We start from the raw sequence: 14668 nt of genomic DNA on the forward strand, positions 1-14668 counted from the left end.
TAATTACGGTCTAAGGTCTGTGTATGTTCTAGCTTTTGAACTTTTCAGGTGGGGAATGGAGGGAAAAGTTGGAGATGGAGAGGCACTAGTCAGCATCCAACCCCTATCTCATAGTTGATTTCCACGATCCTTCATTCTGGGGATGGGGAAATCAGCTTGCTTCCCCATCCATGTAACTTCCATTATGTTTTTCCACTTTAATCATCTTTCATATATGTCGCATTATCTTGAAAATTATGTCGAAAGCATTATCATTTGATTTTTAACATCTTTTGGCCAGATAACATGTGGATAACCATCTTGCACTCTGCAAAACTGCAGGGTTTCCATTCCTTTACCTCAGCTTCAAGGCATCCTCGAGAACTTTTGCCTGAGCTTCCATTCCTGAACCTTTTTGTATTTTACATGCATTTTACCAATTCCCAACTAAGAAGGATTTTAAAACAATACAACTAACAAATTATTCATAAGAATCTTAGTTCAGAAGCCAGTCGGCAAGGATGGATGATCAATTATCACAATCGGCCTCTAAAACAGCTAAAACTGGAAAGGAAGATAACCTGAAAGGTTCAGGACCATGTATGGATATATTACATTCGCATATTTGAATGACATGTTTGCATTCTACACCGATGAAGATAACCAGCCCATATTAAATTCTTGGATGGCCAAGTAATTTTGTTGACAATGTTTCACTCCTATCATGATGTCTTGCTCAGCTTCAATTTCGTACAAGGATCTTGCGGCATGATTATCCCTAAAACACTAGGGAGGCCTCGGGGTCTTAGTGGTCAGTTGACCAAGACATTGCTCCACTGGCATCACCAAGAACTGACATTGCACAAAAAAACAAAAAAAGAGCACAGAGTGAGTACGAGCTGTAAATTTAGCGCTATAGTGACAAGAAAGTAACCTGAGTGTCCTCAGTAAGCATGATTGGGAGGAGCAACTCCTTCCTCTAAACTGATTCAACGATGTATAAATTGAAAAACTCACCGAGTGGAGCGTATGTAGGTAAACTGATATATCTAGGACAAGAGCTTCGTAAGTATGATGCATCATCTATGATGTCAGATCCCATTATGCAATCGCGAGGCTGAAAAAAGGCAGACACAATGCAATTAAGTTAAGGCCTTGTACACCTGCAGCATCATAACAAATGAGCAAACTCTATAATATATATGATTTGGACAATGCAATCCCAAACACCTAATTAGCTGGAACCCTTGCTGATCTCAAAAGCTCATATCAAAAACCTAAAGGTAGTAGCCTCTAAAGTAATTTTATGTCTGAAGATTGCACATCTGACTTAAACAACCCAATAAGACATCAATAAATTTGTTAAAGAAAAAAAAAAGATTCTGTACCAAAAAAATAAGACAAAAAATGATTTTGTACGGAGAAAATAACACAAAAAAATGACTTCTTAGACAATCACCTTTCCAACAAAAAGGTGGGAACCTCAGTTGCCAGGCTAAGAAGGCAAATGGCATATGGAAATTGGAAGCAAAATGATGGCTCAGAAAAAGGTATTTTCGAACATACATAGGGTATCAAATGTCTGTTTCTCAATTAAAATTTACTTTAAGAAGTAAAAATATTCTTAATGCTGTTCAAATGGTAAGGACCTTCTTCTCCCATAAAGTTACTAGATAGACAAATTTGGTGTTGCTTCTGCTTTATAGAAAGAGAGGTCAGAAGTTAGGTTTTCTAGCTACTCCTAAAAGCATTTTGTTGACGTTTTCTTCTTATAGAAGCACTTTTAATATAATGTTACATGTATTTTTTTTTTGGAGAAGTGCTTTTTAGCTTTAAAACTCACACAAGCACTTTTTTAAGCAACGCCAAACATTTCCAAAGATGTGTGGGGACGAAAGATGGACTGCTGGCAAACGGTGGAAGAAGCAGCAGCAAGCCACAATCTAAGAGAAACAGTGCCACAGAACAATAAGGCCAAAGATGCAAAGTATATTAGTTGGGAGATCGAAAGCAGACCAACTGCAATAGCGGGGTGGAGTCAGGTGGCAGCTAAGAAACATTGACGGTAAAGAGAGGTGGAGAAGAGGGAAAAGTGACCACCAATGGAGCAGATGAAGGTCCTACTGCCAGCCACAACCCAACAGTAAGAACAACAATAACAAAGCTGGGTGTCGTTAGGGGGGAAGAGCAACTAAGAAGGTAGTGATGGTAGCTGAAGCTGACACCAGAGAGAGATGGAGGATGGATAGAGATAGGGGAGGAGAGGATTGTGGTCATTATGATGGCGACAGGATCTAGATGGACAAAAACTGAAGATTAGGGCATGCTTTTGAATTACATTACTAAAATACTAATACCTTTAATAGGTACCTGCCCCTATCAACTAGGAACAACCGCTTATCCACCTACTACGGTTGTTTGATCTGGTCCGTCTATGATCAAAAGAGTGGTTGGTGTTTATCCTGATTGTAACATTGGATTTTTATGATATATGCTAAAATACTAATCAGTTGTGACTTGTGACAGTGCTTTGCAAGTTGCAATTAGAAATGACCTGAGTCTCTAGATTTACAGCTTTCCTGTTTACCTTCAACTTTACAGGAATATGAATGTAGTTTCCGTCTATGCAAATTTCTGAGTATGCTATGTGGAATTTCTTAAACTAAAACAATGATATGGCAGACAGCTGACCCTGACTAGCAAGCTAAATTCTTGAATCACAATCAATAAGTGAATAACCCAACCATGTGTCTGTAGACAGATAAATGTGTGTGTCATGGGTGAGTTGTATAAACAAGATATTCCCGCATAGTAAGGCAACTGGAAGGAAATTGTGGGCGGAAAGTTATGGCTGACCTTAAAATCCTTGTAGAAGCACAACCTAAGTTCCTCCACAGAACCATGACTGCAAACCACTAAGGGTGATGCCCCAAAGGCATTCTTAATGGTGGAAATAACATCTCCCAATGGATATCTGTCACCATTACTAGCTAAGATACCTGCACTGCTCAAAATTCTCTGCAACCACAACAAACTGTTAAGCAAAATGGAAGCATGATAACTCAAGTTTGCAGATACCATGCAGAGTACCGTGATAATACTCTGAAATGGATGCATCAAAGGACAGTGTAGTTAAATTATTAATTATAAGGTTTGCTTCTACTTAGTTCTAGATGCACCTTATTTGGCCAGTAAGATTTGCTTCTACCTATGTGGTTGCATAATATTGCTATCATTACTATAGCAAACTGCTTGTTCTACTATTTCCTGTGATTTCTAATGCACAAAGAACACTGCAGAAAGATTAAAACCTGGTGAATGGTATGATTTGTTGAATTGTAATGATAAATGCATTTCAAATCATCTTGTATTCAATATTTTCTTCCATGGAATACTGCTTGTCAGTACAAGATCAGGTTTCCAACATTCAACAGTTCAGCTTTCGCTGGACATAAAAATTTAGATTTCCTAGCTCAAGCTATCTGGAAAAGATCTGACCAAAATAGGAAAAGTTTCATAAATATTAGAACACATAACAGTCAAATGAATACCGCATAATTAATTTCTTGAAGAGAGTTGACTGCAATAGCTTTCAACTATCAGATGATAACATATGACCTGTATATTTACTTGTTAAACAAGAAGTTGAGTTTCATCATTTTGAACTGTAGAAAAATCTGAAATTGAGGAAAAGGTGACTAACATGATCATAGACTTAGACTGAGCAAGGCAGTAGTAGAAATATAAAGGAAACATAAGGAGATCTATTGAAGTAGATATAATGTGCCAAAGCCCCAACACTAACCGTAACATTGTATTTGGAGTACAGATCAAGGACCGTGGAGAAGTAATCATACTCATCCTGTATTACTGGGTAGGAACATGTCCCATGCTTTTCTGCAAGCATCAAATACAGTGAAGAATGAATGCTGCATATATAATAGAAAAGAGCAACCATAACAACTAACAATTGATCCCCGTCATACAGCTCTAACTTTTAAATATTAATTGGAAAAGGAATATTTACTAGATTTAGGATCAGAAGTCCAATGGAAACCCAAAACATGTTCCATGTATTTCCTGGTTTTTTCTTTCCTTTTTTCTTTCTGGTGTTTTTCTGTCCATATCTATGCATCAAACATTCCTTGTTCTGGTAATCAAAACTGGCGACATCTATAATTTTTGAAAATGAACTGTAGGTTTCAGTTTCTTCTTCCTTTTAGCTAATCCTTACTACAGGTTTAAAACATGACTCTTACTTTTTTAAAAAGACAGGCAATGGCGAACAGCTGTAAATCACAGCTTGGAGATGCCTGAGAAGGAACTCTGCATCATGGCTTTTCTATTTTATATGTGTGCCTTGTGAATATTAGTATTTAAAACCTGGATGGATAAACCATTGTTTCAATATGTACCAGCTAACTGTAGATTTCTTTTTTGCACATCATTTCCTTTCTTTTCTTTTTTCAATGAGTAGTTAATTGTATGTTCAGTAATTACAATTTTATATTTTCTGGTGGATAAGGAATCAAGGACTTAAGTGCCAGTGCTGGAGGATATGATAGCCACCCTGCACATATTGTGACATCTGGCAGATTTGCCACACCATGCTGAACTAAAAAAATAATTAAAAAGAATACAGTACTCTTTTTGATTAATGAATAAATTGGAGCCATGCTGACTCATGCTAGGTGTGAGCACTGTCTCGGCATGATACGTGAGGCCAGCATTTGAAACCTTCTAAGAAATAGGAAAGGATATCAAAACCCTCTGAATTTAGTTATATTTTCATGAACTTATAAATGGCAAAATATTCACAGAACTTTATTGATTTCTTCTAAAGAAAATAATGCAAAATTTATTTTAAAGGTCAGTATTCTACTCCACCGCATAAGGAAGGTTAAGAGGACAAGTTACCCCACTGTCCAGGTCCAAACCAATCAACACATGCATTAAAACAACAAAAGTTTGTAAGTTATATGTACCGGAGTGAATATATTTGGAAGTAATTAGGAAATTGTTGCTACCTCATGTGCCCAAAACAGTCCTCTTCCACCAAAGCAAAGAGAGGGAGTGCTGCAGTACAAGGATGGCCAGTACTTCTCAAGTTCTGGTACTAAAGATGAAACCTGCATGCAGATATACTCACCAAAGTGTCAGAAAGAAATTTATTTGATTTAATTTGTCGCCAAGGGAAAAGATATTAAGATATATATGCATGTGTATGTCTATATAAATATATTCTGAGGAAACAGTGATTTCTGCACCTTTTTTATATCAAAATCAGTGTGACTGCAGCATGCTGGCCAGCTTCCATCATTGTAATTTGGCCAGAGACCATCTGTTATAAAAGGTTTACAGTAGAGTCTTAAATCCAGAGTTTCAAGATACTAAAACTTTCTTAATCATGAGTAACAATATAATGATCTTCAGTGTTACAATGTACATTTAGATGGAGTTATCTTCTCTGAATATATTTTAGTTCCACCAGGACATTAAGAAAGAGACAATTTTTTCTACATAGAATACCAAGAAAATTGCAAAGTTCATGTCTCCTAATTCTGCTGCTTATTTTTAGATGCACATATTATCTAAGGTATGAGATCACCCATTTCAAGCCCCACAAAAATCAAAATGGAACTTCTGACTTAGTTTTTAAGATCATAAAAATAATATCAATGTCCGAGCACAAGATGGAATAGGAGTGTGGGACATAAAAGAAGATTTTTCCCCTTGTTTCCTTTTGTGCATCTGTTTTTCTGAAAAAAAGATTATTTTTATTAGATCAATTGTTTCAAATTGACTTATATTTCTAAGATGCTATTCCATAATTTAGAGATCAGAACATTACGATTTCTTTTTCCCTTTAGGTGAACTTGAAGTGTCATCCTCATCCTACTAGGTTCCAGGTCATATGACACCTGCCCTCAGCTCCTTGTTACAAGTCTAATTCTTTGCAACTACTCAGCAGCAGACTGTATTTTTCTGGTTGTGAGGACCAAAATGTTCCCATTCATTTGTCGACCACATCCAATGGCGGATAAGTTTTTTTTTAATAATTTTGTGGAAGTCTTGATACATTCAAGCAATTCAGAAGAACTTTTAGGAAAAAAAAACCTACTGTCAAACTTGGAAGTTGGAACATGTCAATATGATGAACACCACACAATTGGCTACATTTTTTGTTGTTTACTTGTCTTGCTAGTGCAAAAGAGAATAACATTAAGCCAGATGAAAGAAAAAGAAAGAAAGGGAAAAAGGGTAAAGGAATAAGGGATAAAGAGGCAGGGTCTCCTTATCTGTTTATTTGACAACTCCAATGATTCCGACTTTGACTAGGAAACCTGCTTAAACCAATGGGGATCTGGTCCAAGGTGAGGGAAATATTACGGTCCAGTAAATTTGAACAACTCTTAATCAGTCTAGGAGTTTCTGACAAGCATGAAAGGAGAATCCAGCAATGTTCAATTCAGTTAAAGAATTCAATTCATAGAATGATTCCTCGTAGACATGCAAGAGTGGATATTTGTATTCATATTCAAATCTTTTTGCTAGCTATGAGTACAAATATCATTTGAAATTTGAAATGAATATTCATAAGTAGTCTGAAGAAGAGACTAACAGACTAGCAGTTCTTGTTCATGTCACACGGATGGAGGTACAGTGCGATAGATCACACATGAATTTTTGCCCTTCACAAAGACTATAAATCAACATGTTGCTGCCACTCATCAATTTCCTGAACTTTATTCCTTTAGTTATCTTCAAACAAACAGCAATTGGGAGCAACTTTGTTATACAATAAATTATACATGAATAAAATGGATTTTATTTGTCCCTAACCCACCCTTGTTTCCATAGTAATTGAGAAGAATAGAGATTCGAAACATATAATGATATCATAGATGTAGCATGGTCACATAATACAAATCAAGGTCAGCGGAACCGTCGCGAACCGGATGGTTCCGGCCGTCCCGAGGCTTTCTGGTAGCTCACTAGTACGGTTCTGGCAATGGAAACGAGACTCGTTGCCGGAGCCAGAAAAGGAGAAGGAAAGAGAGAGCAAGCGGGGGAGGGAGGGAGGGAGGGAGAGGGAGGGCCGTGGAGGGCCAGGGGGGGCGGCGGAGGCCGCGGCAGGCAAGGCCGAGGCCGAGTTTCCCTGTTTCGAACGAAATAGAGTCCGACCATGCCTCAAAAAATTTCAAAATTTTTAAGTGAAGTTGGCAAATCGCTTGTTGACTTCACTTAAATTCTAAAATTAAAAAATTTTGCAATTTTAAAGTGAAGTCGGCAAATCGAAACAAAATTTTAAGCTGCGGCTGGACCCCTGTTTCGTTCGAAACAGGAGAACCGGCCGTGGCCTTGCTTGCCGCAACCTCCGCTGCCCCTCCGCCGGCGTCTACCAACCTCTCTCCCTTTCTCCCCCTTCTCTCTCTCTCTCTCTCTCTCTCTGTTCCTCTCTCTCACAATACCGTGCCCTCGTCAGTATAGCCCCGGCCGCCGGAAAACCAATACGATGCTCGGTACTGGTTCCTCCGACCTTGACACAAATTTCTCAACTGCACAAAAAAATTAAAATACTACTCAATAGCATAGAACTTACGAATTGTAAATTCTGTCAGAGGCTGTGACCTACAAAAGAACAAGGAAGATAAGATCAGAGCATGTCGTCTTCATTACACAAGTTATATTTAAAATTACAACAAGAATGAATTTGCAAAAAGTAAAAGGCACAAAATCCCAGCCCTGCAAGATAAGCAATACATCCGTAAACAAGATGCATGCTTAGAATTGATGAAATGAAAAAAGAAAGAACATAAAAGGAGGTTTAACCAAGAAGAACAAACAATAATAAGTGGAGGGAAAAAAGCTAAACACGAAATTAATTAGAAAATACTGGCGACAACAATTCCTACTTTACCTATAATGAGAGTAAGTAGCTGATCAAAGGGAATCTAATGAAGCAAAATCAGGGAAGAGTTACACATATGAAAATAACAATATATACCCCTATAGAATAAACATTAAAAAAAACAAGTTAAAAATTCCAGATAAAGAATAAAGCGACCACAAGACTGCATATAAATCATAGATTAAGAAGAAACTATAGATTGGCCCTCTCAACACAATCTCAAGAAAACCATATAAAGCAATTCAAACTTAATTTATTGTAAACACAACCAAATCAAATAATTAAAGAAAAGAAAAAAGAAGAGCCCTATATCATAAAAACAGCGAACCAATCAACTAACAAACAAGTCAATCAGGGAGGAGATGGGAAGAAAAGGACAACTTATTCAATTAGTGGGAAAAGGGAAATTAACAAGATTTAGTTCATAAAGTCAGATGGTTGACTCCAATATGGGACAGGGTTAAGGCATATGACAGAACGAGAAGAAAAGATACCATAACCATACATAACCATCAAGCCTTGTGCCAACTATAAAATGTTGGCTTTATGAATCTTTATTAGCTAATTATTCCTCTAAACCTAATTCTATTGTTATTGCAAGTTTTTTTTTTTATATTTCCAATTTTTTCCATAAAATCTTCCATAGTTATCACCTCCTGTCTTCCCGTAGAAAATATAAGAAAAACAAGTAACCTACAAATATCAAGAAATAATAAGAAAATAAAAACAAGAATGAGTATCCATTTCAAGATCTTAAAAAAAAAAAAAAAAAAGAAAAGAAGCTGCCATAAAGCTCCATGTCAAGAACAACGAATTAACCACCCAAAACTGCATATAAATCCTTCAAAAAGCAGACAGTTGGGAGCAAAGAATCCGGACTACGACATTTCAGAAATCGCATGATTAGCAATTTGAACCCTATTAGAGCAAATCGAATGATCTCAAATCAAGGATCGAAGCAACCATATCGACCGTCAAAGATTCAATTTATTCCAAGTACAAAATAAATTTTGCCTACTGAATCACATCAAACAAAACTAAACCAAATCCTGCTAAAACTAAAAAATCCCAATTCTCAAAAATCATCAGAATCCCAGTTAGAATTCCAAATCGGACCGAATTAGATCAAACAAGAAGCACGAAGAGAATCACAAGAACGCCGGAAGAGAAGGGAGGGGATCGGAGACAGAAAGGGGTACCGGCAGCAGCCATTGGAGGAGCAGCAGTGGTGGGTATCCTTGCAGATGGTGCCGGGCCATTGGAGGCACAACACGAAGTAATCCAACTCCCTCTGCCCCACCGTCTCCATGGAGGACGACCCCAAGGAAAGCGAAAGGGCCGAGAGCAGGAGGAGGAGGGAGAGGAGCCTCGGGACGCTCGAAGTCGCCATGGCTCGTCTCGCTCTCTGTCTCTCCCTTCTCTCTTTTCAACTCGGGAGGCTTATAATTCTTGAAGCCATCCGACGAGAAGGGAAGTGTAATAATTGCGACCAGATAGTCTCATAGAAATTGTTATGCGGGATATCACATCTACCGTCTAAGTGGCACGGCATAGGACAAGTGAACGGAGCGCATACAAGTTAAAATGGTGAGCCACAGACTCATGTGAGGGAATATACTTGGCATCGCGGAATCCGGGAAACACGTGATTAGAGCCGTTAAAAAAAAAAAAACAAAAAACATGGTACCACTATTTAAACTTGTATAATTTATAAAAATAAATATAATAAATAAATTTGTAAACTAAAATTCACCGTTACGATACCGGATCGTGCATAATATTATTTTATTATATGCGTAAGCCTAGAGTCACAAGTTCAGATTTTAGGAACAATTTGTCGGAAGATCAGAAAATGCAAAAAAAAAAAATCAAAATTTTCAAAAGAGAAACTAAAAAAAAGGCTCCTATATATATATATATATATATATATATATATATATATATATATATATATATATATATATATATATATATATATATATATATATATATATAGATATATATATAGATATATAGATATATATATATATATATATATATATATATACACACATTGACATGAAAACAAGTACAAAGAGAGAAGATCGATAAACAAATGGAGGAAAAAAAAAAGCACCACCTGCAAGAATATATGACATCATCATCTTATAGTTTGTAGATACTTCCTGCATTTTTTGGAATATAGTAATTCATCTGAAATTGAATTCCAATATTGTGCAAATCCAACATGTACAATCAACATTCCATCTACCAATCACAACTACCTTCATTGGCATTTTGTTCATGTTGATGCTACATATAGACTGATTAAATTTGCAGATATCAATTACAAATCTTATAGCACTAACTATGAGAAGATTATGAATTTCATTATGCCTGTTCATGATAAGGGTTGCTTGTAAGCATATCTTTTCCTTGAAGGTTTAAAGATCCTCCTAATCCATATCTAAGGAATGATCCATCAACATAGAAACATTCTTAGTTTATAAAAAACTTGAATGGCAATAAGGGTTGCTTGAATGATCCCCCCCCCCCCCGGGGGAAAAAAAAGGGGAAAAAAAAAGACAAGCTAATTTCCTAGTAGTTACTAGTTAGGTGGTTAAACTATTGAACCTAGAGAATAACTATTTTGTTTGCAGCAAGCTATTATAATAAGGTGACAATAATGTTATATGGAAGGTTCTAAAAAAATCTGTGGAATAGTTAAAAAAATAAAATAGTACTATTCTGCATAGCTTGATAATAGAAAATGTGATATATTTATTTAACCCTTAATAAATAAATAAAAAATAATATATATACTAATTTCTTCATTATATATATTATAAATCGATACAAGTTTGCTTGTCCTCCATCTTAAATGAGTCCTCCTACTTCTTATGCTTTCATAAATAGGCATGACATGGTTTTTGAATATAGATGCTAAAACACATTCAATGATGGTCTATGATTGTTGCCTAAGAGGTAAGTGTTGTTAGGAGAGTAAGAAATAAATGCAGAAATCATTTGAGGAACGGATTTTTTTCTTAGTATTCTTTTATTGCAATGTTATTTGTTAGGTCATTGTTGTTATTGGTGATTGATGAACAAAATTATCAATCATGATTTCTATTACATTCTAGTCAAAGCAATGCTCATTGTCCCAACAAACAATTGTGAAATTCTATATATTTAGCTTATAATTTTTTCAACAATTATGAATATTCATAATGTTCATATATCATTTCTACATAGTTTAAAAACTGGTGCTTGGAACTTATAAGTGGTTTTCTCCTGCATGCACAAGCAAGGTTAGGCAGACTGTGTCGAACTAACCAGTTTGGAGCATACTACGATCGGACCAGTCAGTTATCGGAATGGTTCAAGCTCTTGGTTCGATATATAACGCCTTTGCTCCTCCTCGGTTAGAATCATCTCCTCTCAGCTTCACTTGATTTCGAATCCCTAAGCCACGTCCTCATCAAGTTGATGATAATGACAAGGTCCCTAGCCCTATAAGTCTCTCTCTCCTTACTTCCCTCTCAGCTTCACTTGATTTCGAATCCCCTCTCAGCTTCACTTGATTTCGAATCCCCCCCCCCCCACAACAAGGTACTCGTCGCCGGATCCGGAGCTCTTGACTCCTCTATAATGGCTCGAACCTCTCGCTCCCCTGGCCTCTCTCTCTCCCCCCACTCTCTTAGTCCTCCTTGTTGGGTTTAGAGCTCTTGAAGCTCCTCCACGATGGCTCAAACCTCTCTCTCCCCCTCCCTCCCTCTCTCTCCCTCCTCTCTATTTCATCCTCTCTCTCTTTTCATCTCTCTCCTTTTCTCTCTCCCCTTTTTCTTCCGGCTCCCCTTGTTTTAGTATATCCTGAAACAACACGGTATGGATCTCTACTGTACTAAACTGATTACCAGCTGATACGATCTTCGGTACCGATTTGATGAATCTTATATACAAGCATAATAGCCTTTACTATTTTCAACTTTCAGGCAATATTTGAAAATTCTAGTTTCTTTTTGGGTAAAACCCACACTAATATATAATGCCAAACTATATATGTTTGCTTTAACATGCAGCTTTGATAGGTAAAGCCCACACAAACACCATGATATGTAAGATATAATGCCAAACTATGTATGCCTAAGATCAACCATGCATCTTTGATAAGTGAAGCCCACACAAACACCATGATACACAGCATTTAATGCCGAACTATGTATGCTTAAAATCAACATAGCATGCGGCTTTGATAGGTAAAGCCTGCAAAGACACTCACACTGTGTAACCTATATATAATGCCGAACTAAAAGTCCAACGGCTTAAAAGACATCTAAAGTGTGTTTGGTTCCAATTAGAATTAAAACGGAATGGATTGGAATAAGAATCAGAATGATTATATTTTCCAACATATTTAATTCGCGACTGAAGTTAAAATTGGACTAGGATTTGAGTACTAGGTTAGAGTCCAGATTGAATTTTGAAGGATTGGGACATTTCCGTTCCTCCTTAAAATTAGAATGAAAATAGAACTGTTAGAGCACGGAAATGGACGGCCCCCGTTATGAGGTATTGTCCGCTCTGGGGGAGGGCCGCGTAGGTACTTCACCCCCGCATGGTTTTAGCCCTTCGGTGCAACTTTCGCCGCTACCAAAAGGGCCCTCGCAAAGGAAAGGGAATGAGACCCTTATAAGCACGATCTTTTTCCGCTACTCAAGCAGCATGGGACTAAAGTGGTCCCTGCCCCATCTGCCCCCCAACAGTACCCCACCAGCAGAAAGGGTCATGTGGAAAAGTTTTGACGAGACTCTCAACGAAAGCACCAATTATTAGAGCACGGAAATGGATGGCCCCCGTTATGAGGTATTGTCCGCTCTGGGGGAGAGCCGCGTAGGTACTTCACCTCCGCACGGTTTTGTCCCTTCGATGCAAGTTTCACCGCTACCAAAAGGGCCATCGCAAAGGAAAGGGAATGAGACCCTTATAAGCACGACATTTTTTCGCTACTCAAGCAGTATGGGACTAAAGTGGTCCCTGCCCCATCCGCCCCCCAATAGTACCCCCTAGCGGGAAGGGTCATGCGGGAAAGTTTCGGCAGGACTCTCAACGAAAGCACCAATTATTAGAGCACAGAAATGGATGGCCCCCATTACGAGGTATTGTCCGCTCTGGGGGAGGGCCACGTAGGTACTTTACCTTCACACGGTTTTGCCCCTTCGGTGCGACTTTCACCGCTACCAAAAGGGCCTCACAAAGGATAGGGAATGAGACCTTTTTTGCTACTCAAGCAGTATGGAACTAAAGTGGTCCCTGCCCCATCCGCCCCCAACAAGAACTTTTCTAAACCAAACAGCTAGAATGAGAGTTACTTGCCGGGTGGTGACCTCGTTCGGTAGAGATAGGATACATCCGGTCCCCTTGACCTATGAACTCGTTCGGAATCCGTTCCCACGTGCGACCCTTATCCATTTATGCTCTGGCTAGTGGGTAATTTAATCATACCGCATGTGATTCGGTGCGACTGCAGATGTACGGTGAAATAATTCCAACGAGAGCTATCAAGAGAGAGCAGAACCCACATGAACGAATCATGTTGCTGAAAAAAGAATCGTATCCCCTACAAGCAACACTAGTTAGGTCATAAACTCATCCAAAGGTTATTCTCCCCCAGCTACCTTATCAGAATAAAAGCTTCATATGATGTAAAAGAATTTGGTTCGATTATGAGATCAATTGACAATCTCATACCATGTCCATCAGTATATTGTTAGCTTTATTTGCTGGAAGTTACCTGCAGATTCAATTGTTGTTTGGTTACATTAGCTAACTTGCATGATCTAATTCGTAAAAAGGTCCATCAAATATATTTTTTCCTATCATTTATCAAATAATATAACACATATTTCATTAGCATGACATTGACATCAATGCCAATCGACTTCCAACACATACACAATATGATTTTTTATGCATCAAGCTTACTAATACTGATCTTGCAATTTTCAACTATTTTTGAAATACAATATAACATTACACCAAATTATAATAATTAAAAATATAAATAGCTAAACTTTTATTATAAATTAAATGAAGAATTATAATGATTATTACCGAACAAAAAATTCTGTACAAATGGAGAATTTTGTATAAACAAGCTTTCATGTAGAAATTTCTATCACTAATATCGACATCATTAATATCAGTCCCATGCGATGTATAGGATATAATTTTTTTCAATTATGTTTAAAATATAATATAATAATGTAATATAACAATATAATATATCGTAATAATAGAATGTTTGATGTTAGCTAATTTTTGTTCTATATTAAGCAACGAACTTTCATGCTAGTCAAGCATCTTAATTTCGAACTTATTAATACTAATATTTATGTAGCGAATGGAGAGTTCCACACAAACTAAATCTCTATTTTAAATAAATATATATGATATATATACGTATGTATATATATAAAAATGTTTGTACGTATATATGTGTGTATATATATATACACACATACGTACGTACGTATGCATGCATGCTTGGATGCAGGTATGTTTTTATTTGGCACCATGATTGGTCCTCCAAAATATATATATATATATATATATATATATATATATATATATAGAGGTAAAGATAAACTAGGATTGCCAACCGGCAGATCCCTCACCAACCAGTCCACTTGGACTGTCAGCCACTGCACGAATTCTGATGCTAAATTTCCAACCACTCCACCTGGGGTCCTGGCGTCAGCCAATGCTTAAGTTCTGCTACGAAAGGGACATGTTAGT

The 14668-nt window shown here is 37.2% G+C and overlaps 1 protein-coding gene across 1 annotated transcript; it reads right to left on the reverse strand.

Annotated features, from left to right (window-relative positions):
- Positions 1–436: 436 nt before the first annotated feature.
- RNS2 (ribonuclease 2) lies at positions 437–9337 on the reverse strand. Its single transcript, XM_008790020.5, has 9 exons — positions 9091–9337; positions 7583–7611; positions 5247–5320; positions 5007–5108; positions 4897–4900; positions 3785–3876; positions 2836–2997; positions 997–1096; positions 437–831 (listed from the first exon to the last, which is right to left on the reverse strand). The coding sequence occupies exons 1-9, from the start codon at positions 9279–9281 to the stop codon at positions 785–787; spliced, it is 801 nt and encodes a 266-aa protein (XP_008788242.3). The 5' UTR covers positions 9282–9337; the 3' UTR covers positions 437–784.
- Between the last annotated feature and the right edge of the window lie 5331 nt (positions 9338–14668).

Source organism: Phoenix dactylifera, chromosome 2, assembly GCF_051530095.1.
Source record: "Phoenix dactylifera cultivar Ajwa chromosome 2, Ajwa_hap1_PhDact_Kaust_v1.1, whole genome shotgun sequence".
Classification (NCBI taxonomy): Eukaryota; Viridiplantae; Streptophyta; class Magnoliopsida; order Arecales; family Arecaceae; genus Phoenix; species Phoenix dactylifera.

Excerpts from the sequence above, each read along its gene's own strand:
- RNS2 (XM_008790020.5), bottom strand. The coding sequence starts at position 9,281 with ATGGCGACTTCGAGCGTCCCGAGGCTCCTCTCCCTCCTCCTCCTGCTC. Across the intron at positions 7,612-9,090 it reads TCCTCCAATGGCTGCTGCCG|GTCACAGCCTCTGACAGAAT; the intron begins GTACCCCTTTCT and ends GTTCTTTTGTAG. Across the intron at positions 832-996 it reads ACCTACATACGCTCCACTCG|TTCTTGGTGATGCCAGTGGA; the intron begins GTGAGTTTTTCA and ends GTGCAATGTCAG.